Here is a 21,619-nt window from a genome sequence, read left to right as displayed (position 1 = left end):
AAAGCCTTATAGAGATGAAAGATTAGTGCCTTAAGGAAAGTTAGGCGTGCAAGAGGTCCTAAGAAGAATGGATTATTTTGGTCCTGCCCAACACAGGTCTGTGGATCTTTTATTGAGAAAGAGGACCAAAGCAGTGTTCCCTGAAATTCTCTCAAGGAAAAGAGGAAATATGTGAGAAATCCCTCCTGGGTAACAGAGACTACAAATTTATTAGATTGCAAAGCAAGAGCTGGGATAATCTAGGAATTAGATATTGCAAAGCAAATTTAGATATAGATTTAGTAATACTTTGGGAGCCTTCTAAGGTTAAAGGGCATAGAAAAAAGAGCAAGGCCATGAATTTTGTGGAGTGAACTATCTCATAAATGTGAGGTATCATATGCACGGACAGTAGAGGCTATGTCACTGGCAGGAATTCAGTGGAGTGTGTAAAGAACCTAGAGATGGAATAGAGCTCTCAAATTGAATTACAGAGTAGAAACTGGAGTATTTATGCTATGAAGTTGTAAAATGAGACAATTAAAACACAATAATTCAGAAATTTTTATCCACAGGGCAATGGAATTTGACAAAGAAATAAATTGGGGTTGTTGAACTGCTTTTGAAACTGGGAAAGAGAGAAGAAAAGTAGGGATTGCCATCATTTAGCATTTTATTCTGGATCATGTATATTAACATGCTAGTTGCATTAGGATAGGGGCTAGTGGGAATTATCCACATTTCAGATGAGTTGGTAAAAAACATGCCATTTTTGATATAGACTGAAATCTGGCTATTCCAGTCCTGGCATAACAACATGGAGGCACAAATAAATCCAGGGGGTATAGAAAATGAGTAGCTGTGGTATATATCCTCAAATAAGGGACTTTCCTTTCTGCACTGAGGAAGGTGGAGAAATGCCAGAAAGGGAAAGAATTTCCATACTATGAGTTTCCTATTCTAATGAATAACCAAACATTGGATGAGACAGAGAGGAGCCTGGCCATGACCAGAAAAGAATTTTTCCTGGGGATTTTTTCATTAAGAGACACATAGGGTGGTTGGTACTCAGCTTGGTGACAGATGAGGTGTATTGGAATCCAGCTTAATGACAGATGAAGTAACTATAGAGGAATCTTGTTTGTGGGTAATTTTTTTTATGAGGAGGCACCACTGTGAATAAGGCAAGAGACTAATGAATATGATCTGGGCCAGGTAGCTAGGTGTGTATTCCCAAGGGAGAAAGGGAATTTGTAGCCACTCTGGAATAAAAGAAGCCAGGGTTTTCACTTCCAGAGGGATAGTTGCATTTCTTAGAAAAAGTCAAGCAGCTACTATCCATAGTCACCTGGACAAGTGAGGATCCCTGAAGAAGGAGATTTCTGTTGGTGTATAGAGAGCTGAACCTGAATAAAATGGGAATCACACCTGGTTGGAGCCCCCAGATATTCCATTCACTGATTTAGAGGGTGCAAGTAAGATGCAAGATCATTAATTTAGAGATAGAAGTAACCTCAGAAGTCACAGAATCCAGCTTCCTTGTTTTATAGATAAGGAAACTGAGGCTCAGATAAGTTAAATAATTTGTATAAGGTCACACAGTTAAGTATCAGAGCTAGGATTAGAGCTGAGGTATTATCCAGTACTGATAGGCTCAAGCAGGTGCCTAAGGAAATGTGCCTATTTGTCAGCTAAGAAGAGAAGTTGATAGTTTGCAAAAATCTAGTAGTGAAACTTGTTTATATGTCTTAGCTGAAAGAGAGACTGCCCTCTGCACCCTCTGAGAGGGGTACTGCAGCACAGGTCCCTGGGAACTGCATCCTGGTGCCATCACATAGATGGAAATGATGAGTGGAGAATAAACTGGGAAACACTGAGAGAAGTAGATTCTGTACTTTTGGACTTCGTAGTACTTGAACTGGGATACTTAGGAATCCCAGCATGGCACCATTGTTATCTCTCTTGTGCTTGTCCATGTTGGAGAGAGAAATTTGAATCCTGAGTTTGTTGCTTATAGAGGAAGTATCATTGGAATCCTGGATCCTCAGGTTTCACAAAGCACTATGGAAACCCACTGGGCAATAAAAGAACAGTAGATCCATAGAAATGAAAAGAGGAAGCCCTATTTTACTAGACTAATTAAACAAAAGGTGGAGTAACTAAGGACCAAACTGGTCAGACATTGGGGCAGAAGGAAAGCCTCCACTAAAAGCTAGTCCAGGTGCAGGATATGATGAAAGATTCCTCAGTAGAATGTAGGATAACCCATCAGCTTCCACGTTCAGAATGTGTTATTTTAAAATGTGTTGTCATTAGGATTCAAAGGGATATAGAACAAGAAGAGATATAAAATCTTTTATCTTAGAAATTGAATTACACCCAACATCTGCAGGAAGGATGCTAAATGGAATTTAGGAAGGAAGGACACAAGAATCACCAGCTTCATCAGAATCCAAGATGAAATGAACCCAGGATGAACGAACACAATGAGGTACAGGTTCAGTAGTGTGGTTTACAAAGCAACGGAGTTTGCACTGGGATTCAAAATGTGCAAGACTAAAGATTGGAGTAAACAGCAGAGGTTTGATACCTGGGACAGATGACTGAATGACTTTTGGGAAGGAGCAGGGAAAGAGTTATGCCTTTAAGCACTTTTTGGTGGAGGGTGGAATGTAAAGTAAGTTGTATTTTCAGATGATAAGGGGAACTCAGATTATGCATTCACACCAAGCTTATTCCCCATAACTTTTAGCTGGAACCTTGTAGACTTATTAAAATATTTCGATAAATAGATGTTTGTTCTGAGTCACTCTTTAACTTTGGAAGGCCATAACCTGGGTAGTTGTGAAAGTGTTTCAGGGAGACAATGATGTAAACAGAAGGATTCCTTATTGATGGAAAAGTTCTCCATAAGTCCTATTTGCAAATGATATTGCACTGACTTTTGCTGACTCCCAGAATACCACAAAACCTTTCCAAGAAAATCCAAAGATATTAGTTTAACCATCCATGATGAAAAAAGTTAGATGAAAAATGTGTGTGTATTACTGAGGTAATTATAAATGGCTAGACAGCACTTTCATTAAGTGTCTCTAAATATTTATAAATGTCTCTCTCTTTTGGAGGAGTGTTGCAAGTGGATCTTGAGCTTGGAGTGAAGATAGAAGGCTAGGTCACATTTATTCTTCCAATGAAACTTTAAGACTGTGAGTCATGGGGTATGTCTTTCTAAGAAAAATCAAAATTATGAGTGAGCCATAGCATAATTGATGCTAAGTATAGAGGTTTAGAGTCAAGGGAGACCAAAGTTTGAATTCTACTTTGTACATTTACTTAATGATTGACTGTGTGCCCAGCCGAGCTTATTTCCTTGAAGGGTTGGGTTGTTGTAATTCATCAAATGGGGTAATGTCTTGTTGTGTGCTTTGTAAATATTATAAACTTAGATATTAATACTGTGTGTTTGTGTGCACACACACATATGTGCTAATTAGCTTGATGCTTTGACTCTGTGGTCTCGTCCCTCTGGGTGTTCCTTCCAGCAGTACCTATTGTAGCACGCGCATTCATGTCTTCTCATCTTTCATAACTCTTTATGCACAACATCCAGTGAATATTCCACCCAATGAAATGAATGTCTTCTCTACATCTCATGACTACGTATGGATACTAAGGTAGTGGATAAGCTTTCAGTGAGAAATTTCTCCACAATGCATAGTTCTTTGTTGATATTATAGCTTCTGTCATCTATCATGTAACTCTCCATTATCCATCGGATGATACATAACCTTAGTTGTTCAGAAATAATAGTTTCACATGATTTTCAACCACGTAGCAATGTCACCTGAGCTGATGATTCCCAGATCTACTTATCCAATCCTAAACTTTCTCCTAAGCTCTAGACTCTCAACTCCACTTGCCTTTTGCACATCTGATATGGGATATCCTGTGGACATCTTAAACTCTACATGTCTGTGTCTGTGGAGAATCCCTCTTCCATTTGGACCTTGCACAGGACAGGCTCCATAAAAGTGCTAAATACCTTTAGTGAACATATGTCTCCCTTTTTATACATCAAAGTTATCTTTATTTGACAACAGATGGTAAGGTATTTTTGATGGAGCCATATATGTATGTGTATACATATGTTAATGTAATGGGTCTGTTTACCATGTGTGTATATGTGGCTTTCTCAAAGATATATGTGTGTTCTTGTGTGTATACAGTGTTTATGCCTATATACACAACATACACACACACATACACACATATATATAATAGGCATATATAAGCATATACAACATATATGTATGCCAGTGTATAGGAAATACCTTACGAGAGGTGAGCCTTGAAGAAAACATTTTGTTTATCAGATCAGGTGCTTTTTTATCATTGTTTTAGGTATTATTTTGCTTGATACATGTATGTATGTGTGTGTATACATATATCTGTCTGTATGGTACTTATGTATGTTTATATGTATCAAGCATATCACCAAGGTAAGCAATTTACAGAATGAGTGTGGATTAGAGATATGTGCCTGTTTTCATTTTAGTGCAGTATAAATGATTTTTATCTCCATTGAATTCAAGAAGTGAATTATAGCATATACATTAGTTTGCTTTTCTTGTTTTTACATATTAACAGATTGTTTATGTGTGTGTGTGTATGTGTGTGTGTATACATTTGGATTTTAAACTTGTGTTGCTTTGTATTATTACATATTCAGAAAGAAAACTCAGAAATGAATCATTATACAATTGTAATACTTGTAGGATTGTATATTTTTAAATATCATTTGAATAAAAGAAAAATATCCATAGAAGATATAGATACATATACACATCTCCTTACATACCAATGGATAAACTAGAAGGACAGTAAACAGCAAAACATGGACGATAAGTCAATAAGGATTTTTTAATAATCAAATCTTTTCTCTTTTACTGACTATCACAATTGCATTTGTGCATTACAGTTCACAGTTCACAGGGCACAATTATGTGGCACAAATGTGGGAAGAGCATCTAGATTAGATCCAGTATAAAAAGAGGCAGTACATGATAAAGGCAGTGTGGTTTTGAAGGTGTTGAGGAATCCATTCTCAAGAAAACCTGAAAGAGGGGAGGACAAGGATAATGACTGCTTTGAAAAATGACAACAACAAAAAAAGCAAAGATAGGTCAGATGAGGGGGCAAGGACCCATCCATACAAGAATATTTATAGCAGCACTTTTCTTATAGCAGAACTGAAAACAGAATGGATGCTCACCAAATGAATAAATTGTGATTTATATTCATAAAATGGGGAGGAGTGTACTAGATGGTTCCTTCCACCTCTAGTCAGTGTGCCTATGTATGTAAAGTATGCAAACCTTGAAGTGTTATATAATTGTCAGCTTTTATTTATCCAAGCACATTACATTAGAAATGCTTCAGCAAAGACCTGGTGCACAGCACTATCTTAAAGTGGGAAGGATGTTTAATTTGGAATTTAGTTCCAGCTGAGTTACTAATTGGCTACATGACTTCGGGCAAGCCACCTTACTTTTATATACTTCAGTTATCTATAAAATATGAGGATTAGCTGAAAGAGCTTTGTGATGCCTTCTGTTACTCACATTTTCTGGTTCTAGTGTATATCAGATAGTCCAGAATATCCTCATCTGGTCCATTTGCAGCGCTGCTTCCTGAAGAAGAACCCTATCCGACTCAGTAGTATTGAGGCAGTATTCCTTTGTTTTGGGCTTGCTGCATCCTGTTGGAACAGTCTTTTGACCTACACTTATTTTCAACTCTCAGCAGCTATTTGGTTATTCATTCCAATATTGTGAAATTGCCCATGGTCAGTAAACTGTTTTGAAAAGTCTTGAAGTTTCCTTTCCCTCAGAGTAGCAAGTATAAAAACTGGACACCATATCCTTACAGAAACTAGGGAAAAGTAATTACTGTTGAGTAGCATTTTAATAAGGTGTTCATTTAGTATTTGTTGCTAAATAAAAAACTTGGTAACATTAGTGGCATAGTTAGAGTAACTTTTGTGTGTCATCTCAGATTTTAAGCAGACTTTTAAAAATCAGTTGTGTATAGAGTACTACTAGCCAAGTGAAAATAGAAATTTTAGATACAATGGTGTATTTTATTTATAGACATTAGGGTATTTAAAAGCATTTTAACCATTGTGGAGTATAGAGATTTCCAAGTTTTAAAACTTTTAAAAGTTGAAAGCATACTGAAATTGGTCTGTGGGTCTCTTTTCTTTTCTCCCTTGTATTGGGTATTAGGTCCTTGTTTATCTCACAAGTAGAAAATGTGCAGTGTTTACTTTTATTTATTGAGATAAGCTGTTGGGGGTTTTGGGAGGTGTAATGTAAAAATTTCTTTTTAAATGTTGAATAGCTTTCATCTGTAAATCTCCCAGGCCATTTCTCTTCCTATACTCCCAGTAGTTAGTTTTTGGAATGTTTAGCTACCTAGCCCCTTATTGAAAAAATAAATCAAGGATGATTATCCATATTATAGGAGACTTCTTGGATTTACAAAAGTAAGCCCTAAAAGCTTTATTAAAATAATATTTCTTAATCTATTTAAAATGTGAATTTTTCAAAAGCTTTCATCTGCAGTTTTGAAAGAATAAATCTGTTTTGTAAAGTAACATTGAGCCATATTTAATAGATCTATTCTCACTAGCATGATTAGATAATATTGAACTTGAAAAAAACTGAATAATATAGACAATAACTTAGATAAATGTGTAGTGATTGGTAGAAACTAATGGCATTCTGTCTGTCAGATTCCTGGAATGTCTTATATAGTTTCTGAATCTTACCCTTGAAAATATTGATATAAATTCATTTCAGATGTCTTCCTGATAGCTGCTACTTAAATAGTAGTTTTCTTTTGTCGAAGTGGGAGAAGGAATAATTTTATTATTCCCAGGTAATATTGGAGGTTTGGGGCATGCAAGGAATAAAGGCACTAGATGTCTCACGAGGGGTGGGGGAGAAAAGAATGAGAAATAAGGGTAGAGGCATGAACTGATTGTAAACTTCGTAACGTTTCTGCCTGCATGTAGCTGTTTTCTTTACCTTCTTTCTTCTGAACTGAGCTACACATAATAAAGACATAGGAAATGGTTTGGATATGAGAACAGTTACACTGCAAGGATTTGCCATGTATCAATAAGTGTATCAAAACTGTCTTTTCTGATAATTATGGACTCTGTTGCTATTAAATCACCATACAAAGCCTTGCAAGCACTCCGCAAAGACACCATCCTATAAAGTTGTTGCTGAGCATAGAGCAAAGAAGGCTCCATAAAGAAATATTTAATAAAAATTCTGCAAAATAGGAAAGAGTATTGTTATATTCAGAACAGAATACATGAGCATTCCGTTTTAACATCTTTTTTAAAAAGTGACCCTCTATAAATAGGATTCTTGGGTTGCTGACTGAAAGAAACCTCAAGTTAAACCCACCAAGAAATACCTTGGCTAAACTCAGACTTCTGTTTGAAGTATGTGTATGTATGTATATACATATGTTCCTATATATTTGTGTATACACACATGCACATGTATGTACATGTTGGGCAACCAAGAGAAAGTTTAATCTTCAGGGACAATCTGTTCCAATAGCTAAGTATTGGTTCTTTCCTTTGAGAAACCAGAGAATAAATTGGGTTATGTTGAGGAAAAGGGAAGACTCTGAGTCACACAATATAAGAAACAGAGGTGAGCAGGTATTTCACACATAAGTCCACCAGATAGAGGAGACCCTTAGAAGGTGAACAAGTACAGTAAACAAGAATGGACTAAGCAACATAATCGTCTAGGAAAAGGCAGGGTTATTTTTTAAAATTTCATTTGTGAAACTAATGAGAAATTAGAGAACATATTGGGTCAAAAAGAGCTCAAGGGAGTAAAAAGCATTGGAGAAGAAAAGGTGGCAAGCTAAATTAGCCAAAGCAACAAGACGCTCTGAGGGAAAGATATAGTTTAATTTAATGTTTAAGAAATATTTCATTTGGGAGTAGAAAGATGCACATACACTAACTCTTCGCCTACAGCCCATAAAATACCTATGAAGAAAGACTCTCAACAAATTCTAGAGTAGCAGAAACCACAGAACAATGGAGTGGAGGAGATTTCCAGCCCAGGGTGACCTGAAAGGCCGACAGGAAAGGTCTGTCACACTGGATGCAGAGCAGAGCCCAGTCCAGCCTTGGCTGCATGGCATGGGGAGGAGGACCCAAGCAGGCCTCTGGAACGAAATCCATAGCAGCAGTTTGCAGATCCCTCAACCGATAGGCACCAGAAGTCAGTGAAAGGGTTTTTTTCAGCTGGCCCAGAAGGGAGCAGGGTCTTCCCATAGCTCGGGCCACAGGCGGTGGCAGAGGCCTCATCAGGCAGCAACAGCTCCCGCAGTAGCCTGCATCCATTGTTGGATCATGAAACCCATGGGGGATCTGAGCAGCTCATCCTTACCTCAGCCCTATGGGGCAGCCCTGCCCCTGCCTAATGCTCCTGGGGGATTTCAGCAGCTGATCTTTATCTTACAATGGTAGCCCTGCTCCCGCTGAAAGCCCATGGGGGAATTGAGCAGCTTCTCTGAATCTCAGCCCCCAGTGTTGACTTGGTGGAACTAGAGGCCAAGATGGCTGTGGAGAGGAAACTACTACTCACAGATTCTGGGCGCAAAAGTTTCTGGTTGCCCCCAGACCAGTGTACACGTTTGACTGTGCTACCTTGGAGGAACTGGGAACTTACAGGTCCCCAGAGTATACCCTACTCTTGACAAAGAACCCAAAAGTCAAGTAACTGGCTGGGAAAATGCCCAAAAAAGGAAAAAAGAATAAGATAAAAGAAGGTTACTTTCTTGGTGAACAGGTATCTTCTCCCATCCTTTTGGATGAGGAAGAACAATTTAGATGTTCGGAGGAAGACCTAAAAGTCAAGGTTTCTGCATCCAAGACCTCCAAAATAAATATGCAATGAATGATCTCAGGCCATGGAAGAGCTCAAAAAGGATTTTGAAAATCAAGTAAGAGAGGTGAAGGAAAAACTGGGAAGAGAAATGAGAGAGGTGCAAGAAAATCATGAAAAGCAAGTCAACAACTTCCTAAAGGAGACCCAAAAAAATGCTGAAGAAAATAACACCTTTAAAAATAGGCTAACTCACTTTTCAAAAGAGGTTGAAAAAGCCAGTGAGGAGAATGCTTTAAAAAGCAGAATTAGCCAAATGGAAAGGAGGTGCAAAAGCTCACTGAAGAAAATAATTATTTAAAAATTAAAGTGGAGCAGGTGGAAGCTAATGACTTTATGAGAAACCAAGAAATTACAAAACAAAACCAAAAGAATGAAAAAATGGAAGATAATGGGAAACATCTCATTGGAAAAACAACTGACCTGGAAAACAGACCCAGGAGAGACAATTTAAAAATTATGAGACTACCTGAATGCCATGACCAAAAAAAGAGCCTAGACATCATCTTTCATGAATTTATCAAGGAAAACTGCCCTGATATTCTGGAACCAGAGGGTAAAATAAATATTGAAAGAACTCACCAATCACCTCCTGAAAGAGATCTGAAAAGAAAAATTCCTAGGAATATTGTAGCCAAATTCCAGAGTTCCCAGGTCAAGGAGAAAATACTGCAAGCAGCCAAAAAGAAACAGTTCAGATATTGTGGAAATACAGAGAGGATAACACAGGATCTGGCAGCTTCTACATTAAGGGATCAAAGGGCTTGGAATATGATATTCCAGAAGTCAAAGGAACTAGGACTAAAATCAAGAATCACCTACCCAGCAAAACTGAGTATAATACTTAAAAGGAAAAAATGGTCATTCAATGAAATAGAGGACTTTCAGGCATTCTTGATGAAAACACCAGAGCTGAATAGAAAATGTGACTTTCAGACACAAGAATCAAGAGAAGCAGGAAAGAGAAATCGTAAGGGACTTTACTAAAGCTGAACTGTTTACATTTCTACATGGAAAAATAATATTTGTAACTCTTGAAACTTTTCTCAGTATCTGGGTAGTAGTTGGAGGGAATACACACACACACACACACACACACACACACATATATATATAGACAGAGGGCACAGGGTGAGTTGAATAGGAAGGGATGATATCTGAATAAATAAAAATTAAGGGGTGAGAGAAGAATATATTAGGAAGAGAAAGGGAGAAATAGAGTAGGGCAAATTATCTCTCATAAAAGAGGCAAGAAAAAGACTTTTCAATGGAGGGAAAAAGGGGGAAGGTGAGAGGGAAAATGTGAAGCTTACTCTCATCACATTTGACTCAAGGAAGTAATAAAATGCACACTCATTTTGATATGGAAACCTATCTTATACAGGAAAGTGGGAGAGAAGAGGATAGGCAGGGTGGGGGGGTGATGGAAGGGAGGATAATGGGAGGAGGGAGGAATTAGAAGTCAACACTCTTGGGGAGAGACAAGGTCAAAAGAGAGAACAGAAGAAATGGGCAGGATAGGAAGGAGAGAAATATAGTTAGTCTTATACAACATGACTATTATGGAAGTCATTTGCAAAAATACGCATATATAGCCTATATTTGCTTGCCTTCCCAATGGGGATGGCAAGCATATATAGCCTATATTTGCTTGCCTTCCCAATGGGGATGGGTGGGGAGGGAGGGAGGAAGAGAAGTTGGAACTCAAAGTTTTAGGAACAACTGTTGGGTATTGTTCTTGCATACAACTGGGAAATAAGAAATACAGGTAATGGGGTATAGAAATTTATCTTGCCCTACAGGACAAAAGAGAAGATGGGGATAAAGGAAGGGAGGGTTGTTAGAAGGGAGGGCAGATTGGTGGTAGGTAATTAGAATGCTCAGCGTTTTGGGATGGGGGGAGGGGAGAGATGGGGAGAAAATTTGGAACTCAAAATTCTGTGGAAATAAATGTTGAAAACTTAAAATAAATAAATTTTAAAAAATCCTTCATTTATTCAAAGCCAGAAGAATTGAATTAATGAGTGTATCACAGATGAAAATCTGAGTTGCCACATAACTGAGGGAGTATTTTGGGTTTGGGGCAGAACAGAAGAAAGTTTCTTGGACTGGAGGAGGTAAGGAAGGAAATGTGTGTGTCGTCCTTCCTTACCAAAGAAGATGATGCCATCAGAGAAATAATGACATGACTTGCACTTGACTTTGTTTTGAGGGAGGGCTGTGCAGGTCACCAACCTCACTTCTCCTCCAGAGCCATCTGAATCCAGTGACCAGATTTTCAACAGGATGACTGGAGATAACCCAGGATGAGGCAATTGGGGTTAAGTGACTTGCCTAAAGTCACACAGCTAGTGAGTGTCAAGTGTCTGAGGTGAGATTTGACCTCAGATCCTCCTGACTCCTGCACTGGTGCTCTATCCACTGCACCACCTAGTTGCCCCCGGTACGGAAAGAGAATCAGGGGAAGCAATACAACTTGATTTTAGCAAGATTTCAGGAAGAAAAGAAGTGATTTTTTCTTTTTTTTCTATTTGTGGGGCTCTGGGAAAGTAAGAAAAGAGAACTGAGTATAGAGGGGTGAGGGAGGAACAGGAGCCAGTTGCCACCAGAGGCAGGGTAAGGCTTGAGAGATATCAAGATATATTTCCTTGGAGGTAGAGATGTGCAACACAAGCTTTGCTTTGAGCGGTTTCACAGATGAGGAGGGACCTCAGGAAACCTGTCAAAACTGGGATTCTTAAAACTATACTGTACTCCAAAGGAGGGGGTTTCGTGGCTCCCTAAGGGAGTCTTTGAGTGTGAGGAAATAAGGATCAACAATCAGATTTCTGATCTGAGGATGGACAGGGGCTTAATGTAAGGTGATTCGATAGAATGGGGCCTTGTGACACAGCATAATGATTAAGTTCCTCCATACCACACTTCTTCCTTCAGGAATTATGTCTGTAAGGCTTGGGTCATATGAGAGATCCAGGCAGGCAGGCAGGCAGGCAGAATGTTATTGCACTAATGTGTGAGCTAGACAGAGGAGGAAGCAAAGGTAGTCTTTCAAAACTGTATGAGGCACATACAGAGAGTAAAAAAATAGAATGTGTAAGAAGTTATCTTCCCCATCATTTTAGAAGGGTTTAAAGGAGTAAATATAGGAATGAAATAAAATAGCATTCCTTTGAAAAAAGCCCCACAAATGAACGTAGCACAAGATGTTAGATGATGGAATGAGATAGGGAAGATTTGAAGCTATAATTCACGTAAGCCAAGTGCTAACTGGGGAAAAAAGGGGAGTTATTAAAGAAAACGTGAATGAGTTCAGCTCTTCAACAAAACAAAAGAGAATGGTAAAATGGGATTTTTACTTATTGAATAATTTAAATTTTTTTCCCCAAAAAGGTTTAACCATTTCATTTCTACCAGCCATAAATTTTCTATTTTCTCAGAGTCACTCCAACATTGAATTTTTCCATCTTTGCCAAATTGGTTGGTGTGAAATGATACCTCTGAGATATTTTAATTTGCATTTCACTTATGATCAATTTTAAACACTTTTTTGAATTGTCATTGACAGTCATTGCCAGTTGACAGTTGTCGTCATTGTCATTGATAGTTTGTTTCTTCTTTGAAAACTATTCATATTCTTTGACCCCTTATAAGGGATTGACTCCTAATTTTATTGATTGACTCTTAGTTTTGTAGATTTGTTTAAGTTGCTGCTAGATTTTGGATGTCAGACTTTTATCAGATGTTTAAGGAAAAGATTTTTTTCCCAGTCTTTATTGCTTTCTTTTCTAACTGCATTGATTTTACTTGTTTAAATTTCTATTTTTATATAATCATGTTCCTCTGTTTTGCCTTTTATATTATCTGTGCCAACACCAGAAGAATATTGAGGTTTTATTGTTAAACACAAAGCATATTTCTTTTTAATTTTCCCCCAAGATATTCATAGCAATGATATGAAATGATATGATATATTGAAAATAGGGGAGGGGAAGAGAAGAAAATAGCATTGTGACTAGCATTAATTTTAATGTAATGTTATATTCTGGCCCTACACACACACACACACACACACACACACACACACACACACACACACACATACACACACACACACACGCGCGCACGCACGCATGCACGCGCGCGCGCGCTAGGCCTGGGGTCAGGAAGACTCATCTTCCTGAGTTCGAATATGGCCTGTGACACTTAATAGATGTTCTTCATCTGTAAAATGAGCTGGAGAAGGAAATCGCAAAGCACTCCAGTATCTTTGCCAAGAAAATTCCAAATGCCTCACAAACAGTATGACACAACTGAAAACCAAAGCTACGCAGAGATGTAATTTAAAATTAAAGACAGTGTACTTATTTGTTAGCTATAAAAGAAACATTTGGTTTGGTAATACAAAATGTTGCTTTTTGAGGATCTCCACCAAGATTTCTTACTTACCTATGACAAAATTGCACATAATTCCTTTGAATGATGTAACAGGAGATAATATTCTTCAGCTCTTTGACTTTCACTCAAAGGAGTAAGTGAAAAATAAGTAAACCTCTGAGACATATTTCTCACTGTTGGACAGAGAGTTAGTGGACTGAAGTCCAGAATTCTCAGTCTTACTTAATCTGTTTATTTTTCTTGACTATGCATATTAGTTATAAGGGAAGGATTCTTTCTGTTGGGATTGGGGAGAGAGTGGAAAGTAGTGATGGATATTGAAAAAAGCATCAGTAAATCTTTTTTTCAGTTATAGGAGAAAAAAGATTTTCAGGAGATAATAAATAGAATAGGTATATGTATACAATTTATTTTTATTTTTTCTCAATTACAAGTAAACTTTTTTCCAATTTATTTATTTTTAGTTTTCAACATTCATTTCCACAAGATTTTGAGTTCCAAATTTTCTCCCCATTTCTCCCCTCCCTCACCCCATTACCCCTTGCATTCTGATTACCCTTTCTCTCAATATGCCCTCCCTTCTATCACATCCCACCCTTCCCTTATCCCCATCTTCTCTTTTTTCTGGAAGGGCAAGATAGATTTCTGTACCCCATTACCTGTATTTCTTATTTCCCAGTTACATGCAAAAACAATTCTCAACGTTCGTTCCTAAAACTTTTGAGTTCTAACTTCTCTTCCTTCCTCCCTCTTCTCCTATCCCCACTGAGAATGCAAGTTAATTCATTATAGGCTATAAATGTGTAGTTTTGCTAAAGACTTCCATAATAGACATGTTGTATAAGACTAACTATATTTCCCTCCATCCTAACCTGTCTGCCCATTTGTTCTATTCTCTCTTTTGACCTTATCTCTCCCCAAAAGTGTTTACTTCTAATTACCCCCCTCCTCTCATTTGCCCTCCTTTCTGTCATCCCTCCCATAACCCACTTATCCCCTTCTCCCCTACTTTCCTTTGGTATTTTCATACCAAATTGAGTGTGCATGTTATCCTTAAGCTAAATGTGATGAGAGTAAGCTTCACTTTTTCCCCTCTTTCTTCCCCCCTTTTCCCCTCCATTGAAAAAGCATTTTCTTGCCTCTTTTATGAGAGATAATTTGCCCTACTCTATTTCTCCCTTTCTCTTCCTAATATATTCTTCTCTCACCCCTTAATTTTTATTTATTCAGATATCATCCCTTCCTATTCAACTCACCCTGTGCCCTCTGTCTATATATATATGTGTGTGTGTGTGTGTGTGTGTGTGTGTGTGTATTCCCTCCAACTACTACCCAGATACTGAGAAAAGTTTCAAGAGTTACAAATATTATTTTTCCATGTAGAAATGTAAACAGTTCAGCTTTAGTAAAGTCCCTTACGATTTCTCTTTCCTGCTTCTCTTGATTCTTGTGTCTGAAAGTCACATTTTCTATTCAGCTCTGGTGTTTTCATCAAGAATGCCTGAAAGTCCTCTATTTCATTGAATGACCATTTTTTCCTTTTAAGTATTATACTCAGTTTTGCTGGGTAGGTGATTCTTGATTTTAGTCCTAGTTCCTTTGACTTCTGGAATATCATATTCCAAGCCCTTTGATCCCTTAATGTAGAAGCTGCCAGATCCTGTGTTATCCTCTCTGTATTTCCACAATATCTGAACTGTTTCTTTTTGGCTGCTTGCAGTATTTTCTCCTTGACCTGGGAACTCTGGAATTTGGCTACAATATTCCTAGGAATTTTTCTTTTCAGATCTCTTTCAGGAGGTGATTGGTGAGTTCTTTCAATATTTATTTTACCCTCTGGTTCCAGAATATCAGGGCAGTTTTCCTTGATAAATTCATGAAAGATGATGTCTAGGCTCTTTTTTTGGTCATGGCATTCAGGTAGTCTCATAATTTTTAAATTGTCTCTCCTGGGTCTGTTTTCCAGGTCAGTTGTTTTTCCAATGAGATGTTTCCCATTATCTTCCATTTTTTCATTCTTTTGGTTTTGTTTTGTAATTTCTTGGTTTCTCATAAAGTCATTAGCTTCCACCTGCTCCACTTTAATTTTTAAATAATTATTTTCTTCAGTGAGCTTTTGCACCTCCTTTCCATTTGGCTAATTCTGCTTTTTAAAGCATTCTCCTCACTGGCTTTTTCAACCTCTTTTGAAAAGTGAGTTAGCCTATTTTTAAAGGTGTTATTTTCTTCAGCATTTTTTTGGGTCTCCTTTAGGAAGTTGTTGACTTGCTTTTCATGATTTTCTTGCACCTCTCTCATTTCTCTTCCCAGTTTTTCCTTCACCTCTCTTACTTGATTTTCAAAATCCTTTTTGAGCTCTTCCATGGCCTGAGATCATTCATTGCATATTTATTTTGGAGGTCTTGGATGCAGAAACCTTGACTTTTAGGTCTTCCTCCGAACATCTAAATTGTTCTTCCTCATCCAAAAGGATGGGAGAAGATACCTGTTCACCAAGAAAGTAACCTTCTTTTATCTTATTCTTTTTTCCTTTTTTGGGCATTTTCCCAGCCAGTTACTTGACTTTTGGGTTCTTTGTCAAGAGTAGGGTATACTCTGGGGACCTGTAAGTTCCCAGTTCCTCCAAGGTGGCACAGTCAAGGGAGAGGAATTTATTCCTCTCCTGGCCTGCTCTCTGATCTGTGAGCAGGATTCTTTCTCCAGAGCCTCCACCATGCCAGCACTTCTCCTCACCCCAGAGCTGCCACTCAGGCCTGAGATTCAACTGTTCACTTCCCCCAGGGGCTTTAGGCCAGGGCTCCAACAATGGAAGCTGCTGCTGCCTGGGATGCTAGACCACTGCATTCTTTTCTCACCCAAGTGAAAGAGCTTTTTCACTGACCTTTGAAGCTGTCTTTGGCATTTGTGAGTTAAGAATCGCAGACCCGCAGCTACTGCTGTGGTGCCTTGAAAACTGCTCCAGTCCTGTCCTTGCTGTGACTCTGCTCCACGTCAAGCATGGTAGACCTTTCCTGTCAGCCTTCCAGGCTGCCTTGGGCTGGAAATCTCTTTCACTCTGTTGTTTTGTGACTGCTGCTGTTCTATAATTTGTTTAGAGTCATATTTTACAGGTATTTTATAGGCTGCCCAAGGAGAACTTCTAGAGGTATGTCCTTCTATTCCACCATCTTGGCTCCACCCCACAAGTAAACTTAAAAAAAAAAAAAATTTGAGTTCCAAATGCTCTCTCTCTCTCATATTTTGTGGTTGATTTTATTTCAGTTGTATTCACAAGGCATTTCTAACAAGTAAAAACATTGCATAAGAATTACTATTTTTATTCATTTAATTTCTCTCAGTAGTCTCAATGAATGCTTTAAGTGTAGTGATGATTGTGAGTTAGTTAAGTTTAAAAAGTTGCAGGACATCAAACTTTCTGTTTCAAAAAATGTAACTCCCAATCAACTTGATAGAATTTATAATTATACACAAATTTGTATTCTAGAACTAAGCTTAGTTTTTTAGCAAAAAGGAGGATGTATGTTATAGTTAAGTGTCTTTTTTACTTCCTTTTGAATTCTGCAGTTAAAGCTGAGACAAAAAATACTCTTGTGGGTCTGTGATCCTATTAGTGTGGCTAGTCTCTTCAATATTGTAGATCACAAACCTTCCATGCCTGCCTATCTTGTGCCACTATAAATTTGCTGCAGGGAGGCATCTTTTTCTCTGTTTCTTAACAATCTGTGAATACCAGTAGAACATGTGGCCTGTTCATCACTTATCCTATGCTCATTCTGTGACTAGCCCATCTTTTATTTTGGTTCTGGATTTCTTGAATGGGATCCTTTATAACTCTTCTCCTTTGTATTTCTTTTCTTATAATATGTTGCAGCCTGCTCGCATACACCACGAGCCTCCCCATTACAAACAATCTTAGTTCAACAACGTTAGTGTAGTGCCTGGCACATAACAGGCACTTCATAAATGCTTATTGACTGATGTTTACCTGTTTTATTTCTTCTATAACGTTAGAAGTTAGATTGACCTTTTTTTTTTCTGCTATATCTTTCAGAGAGTCTTACGTAGCTTTGAGATATGTAAGGGAAAAACTCAGCATTAATGGAAAGCCTTTAAGGTATCTCTTTGCTTTACCAAAGCAATTGCATTTTTATAGTCAACAAATAGTGTTTGTGTTTTCCAACCTTTTGGTCAGTTGTGTGATTTTGTAAAGATGTCTGCTATTACAGTATCATTTATCAAAACCTGTTTGTTCTTTTCTTATACTTTCATGAAAGATTCCCATGATGCACTATAGATTATCATCATAAAATTATTTAGAGGTGTCAGTATAGACGTATGGGTATACAGTTCCTGATATTCTTTTAACCACCTTTTTATGTTAGTGAAAACAAGATCAGAATTTTTTCCTATGCCTTGGTATCTTCCCTTGCTACAAATACCTGGACAATCAATGTCTTCAGACTTTTTGTTACCTCTATTATGTGTCTATTATGGATGCTTTTAAAAAATACAGCTACTTTTCTCATCTTTTTTTCTTCAACACCTTTTCTAATTCCCCATCCAACTGTTTTATTTTTACTGTCCTCAGTATTGAAGAGAGCTTGTCAAAAAAAATTTTTGCAGGTCTCTTTTTTTATGTTTGATATTCTTCCAGTGTTATCCATAAATGCTCTTGGATTACTTGTTCTTTCTGGACCTAAAGGATAGAACCAGGAGCAGTGAGTAGAAGATGAAAAAAAATTAATGTTAATTTCAGGAAAAACTTTTCTGACAGCTAGAGCTGGCCAGAAGTTGAATCTTCTTCCTTAAGAAGCGCTAAGTCCTTTCTCTCCTTGGGGGCTTAAAAAAGAGGCCTGCTGACCACTTGTCTCCTCTGGCATAATGGGGATTTCCTCAGGTATGGTTTGGAGTAGAGAGCTGCTGAGGTCCCTTCCAACCCTCAAGTTCACTAGTTCTGTGACTGCTTAACTGAGTCTCTCACCAAGCTTCCTTCTCATAATTTTAGGATAATATTGCTTATAAATCTTCTGTTATATAGAATTACATGTGTACATATGTAGTCTATATGTGTATCTACACATGAAAATGTGTGTGCATATATATGTATGTATATATGTGTATATATTTCTATATAACAGAATATACAAACACACAGTTGTGTCTGTAACCTCTCTTGGCAAATATTTGTGACTAAGATAGTTTCTAGGCTGTTTCAGTTATGTCAGTTAATTTATATTGATTAAACTTGTTTAGGAAGTTGTAACAAATTTTCTTTATGGAATGAGTATGTAGAGAAAAATGGTATCTTTAAAAATTAATATTTTCCACAGCTGTTTTTGATGTGACATTTCCATTGATAAAAGATGTATTTTATTCTGTAATAGTTCTTTATTATAAATAATATTTATTATGTGATTTACTTTTAGGTTCTTTCTATATTAGTTTATAATCCCAAAGTTCATGAACACAATTCATATAAGTCTAACTCAAGTTCTTTAAAGATAATAAGTGCAAGTACAAAGAGGTCAGGGCAGAAAGCCTTTCCTAAATTGTCATAGCATATTGATTAAATGCTTGTGATTCAGTAAATCAGAAGCATTCATTTGGGAAATTATATATATATGTATATATATATATATATATATATATATATATATACATATATATATACATACACACATATACGTGCACATCTATACATACACACATATATGTATATAGAAAGTATAGGGAATATCATAGTAAATGTTTGAGTGTATGCTGGACTTTCTCATTACTGTGGGTACTTCCTTAAATGGTTCAGTTTGCATCCCATCAGTATGTTCTCATACTGAGTGCCACTTGTCTACTCCCTTCTAAAAGTAATCCATATAATGATATGTCCCAGTGCCTTGGAAATTTTCTCTTTAGCATTTTCTAATGTTTTGTGGGTACCATCATAGCATTTCTATGTGTTATTCTTCTTTCTTGCTACATAATTGGACCAACTCCTTTTCCAATTATATATTTCCTAAATATCTTTTACACAACTTTTATATGACCAGTATTCTTTGATAATATGATAATGTCTGCTTATGTTTACCATACTAGAGCACTATTACTCATTGTTTTAACTGTGATTTTGACTCTTTGAAGATTGTGTTTTTCCATGCCATATGACTACAAATCATGAACCAGTATACTGCAATTATTTTTTCAATGTAATCTTTAAAAGAAGCTGTATTTTGAGTAATGAAATTATCTACTTAGACTTTTTTCTTAGTGAATTTTGATGGAATATCACATAACTCCTATGCTAGATTGCATTCTTTTTTATGGCTTCAACACAAAATTTTATTGTAGTAATTGGTTATTAAAATACTCCATTCTTCCCTAAAGCTTTTTCTGAACATAAATATTCAACTGCGTTTATCCTCATTCCTAGGAGCACTTGGAACAAATGTAAACTTTTTGAAATCACAAAAGGTTTCCCAGCCTGTTATTGAGGTGGGAGAAGCTACTGGCAAGGCGCACCTCTGCAGGAGCAGTGGGACTTCTGTGATAAGCAGAGATAGTTTAGAAACAAATGGTAAGAGAAAAAAGTTTTGGTTTTTGTTTTATGGAGGGGCAAGTGTTTGGAGGAATAGGGTTGAGATTAATTGATTAACTATAGTTATTAAAACTACTTCTACATTTTGAAGAATGAATTAATCTGGGAATGTTTAGGAACCTCTTCCCCTGAAGGGCTTTGATTGAGTGAGTTATTTGCCTAAAATGATTTAGTAAACTTCCTTGAAGCTTTAGGTGACCTCTGTGGAACACTTATGCCCAGATATGTGATTTGTAAATTTCTCATCTATGATATGGTGAGGGAGGTAGTGGAAAAGAGAAAATTAGGTATAAAGAGTCTTGGTTATTTTTACGGTTGTTATAACTTTTGTGTGGACATGTTTATTATTGAAGTAAATTTACTAAAAATTTTTATGCATTGTTAAACATTTCTTTCTAATTTAGATTCAGTTGTTGCTTCTGGGCCTAATCTTGGCATTTTGGGATTGGATACATTAGAAGAACAAGAAGAGAAGGAAAGATTTTTTGCCATATTTGAAAAAGGCTTAACATCAACCATTGATTATTCAAAATTAAATAAGGAATTGGATTCTAATGAGTCTACACAATTAAAAGATTTATTCAGGTAATGTCAAAATATGCCCAGAGAGAAAATTTAAATGTATTATTTTTATAGTGTGTCACTGAGGATAAGTATATAAATTGACGAGGCCAAAGTTTTGCTTACATTTGAAAAACAGAAATTAGATCATTACTCAGTTCTTTGCTATATGTATATATCAAGGATTCTTCTTGTCTGTAAGCAGAATAGAAAGTTGCCTATGTTGTATAACTGGAGAGGCATTAGAAAGACCATCCTGCTCTACCTACCTCTCCAGTTTTTCTGAAATTCCTCTGGCTAAAGTGGAGTTACCCATTCCTTTGAGTAAAGTATTCTTCATTCCAGAGGACTCTTTATTTGAAGAAAATATGGTAGAGTATGACATTAAGTCACTAAAACATTATTAGTAGTTAGTTTATCAGACCCACTTTCTATAATGAGAGGCAACATGGAGTCCCAGAGTATCATTGCAACAGCAATGAACAATCCAAAAAGAGGACAGAAAAAGAAAGTGGTATTTAAGGTAGGGAATACAATAAATAGTGTTTTGTGTACTCACCACTAAGAGGATATTGAAAAAGATTTTCAGGAAGGCAAGAAAACAGTTTTAGAGGAGTTGCCATCATTTAATTCAGTAACTAAATTTGATGAAATGTAACTATGTCATAATGTACTGGAAATCATTTATCTGAACATCTGTCACTCAGTTTTTGAGAAAGAAGCAAATGTAGGAATTTTTAAGAATATGCATACACTTCAGATTGTAGGGTATATGTCTCCTGAGATTAATACTTGCATACACCATTGTTGCATATTATCTATAAATTGAAAAGGCAGTTTGATACCATGGATAGAGTTCTGGACCTGCTGTCAGGGAAACCTAGCTTCAGACTCCTCTTCTGATACTACTCACTAGAAGTTATTTTCTTCTGCTTTATAGGTTTATCAAAGGCCATGGTGCCATTGAAAGTCTTATGCTCCTTTTGGCATATTTATTATGCACTAGCATTAAATTTATTAAAATTTCAGGTATGTTACATTAGTACTGTAAGAAATACTGATATAACCAGGAAATCAAGTCCAGGGTACAATCAATGAAAACACAGAGAAT

At 36.8% G+C, this 21,619-nt stretch overlaps 1 protein-coding gene across 2 annotated transcripts in view; it reads left to right on the top strand.

Annotated features, from left to right (window-relative positions):
- The window catches only part of CEP162 (centrosomal protein 162), a 116,608-nt gene that overhangs the window by 18,066 nt on the left and 76,923 nt on the right, over window positions 1-21,619 (top strand). For both annotated transcript variants that reach the window (XM_072642728.1, XM_072642727.1), the window contains exons 4-5: window positions 19,783-19,926; window positions 20,352-20,532. In XM_072642728.1, the coding sequence (XP_072498829.1) occupies window positions 19,783-19,926; window positions 20,352-20,532 (325 nt within the window). The remainder of the gene's footprint in view (window positions 1-19,782; window positions 19,927-20,351; window positions 20,533-21,619) is intronic.

The sequence above is a fragment of the Notamacropus eugenii genome, chromosome 2 (genome assembly GCF_028372415.1).
Source record: "Notamacropus eugenii isolate mMacEug1 chromosome 2, mMacEug1.pri_v2, whole genome shotgun sequence".
NCBI lineage: Eukaryota > Metazoa > Chordata > Mammalia > Diprotodontia > Macropodidae > Notamacropus > Notamacropus eugenii.
The sequence above is the reverse complement of the archived record's forward strand: the minus strand, read 5'-3'. Positions and strand labels throughout refer to the sequence as shown.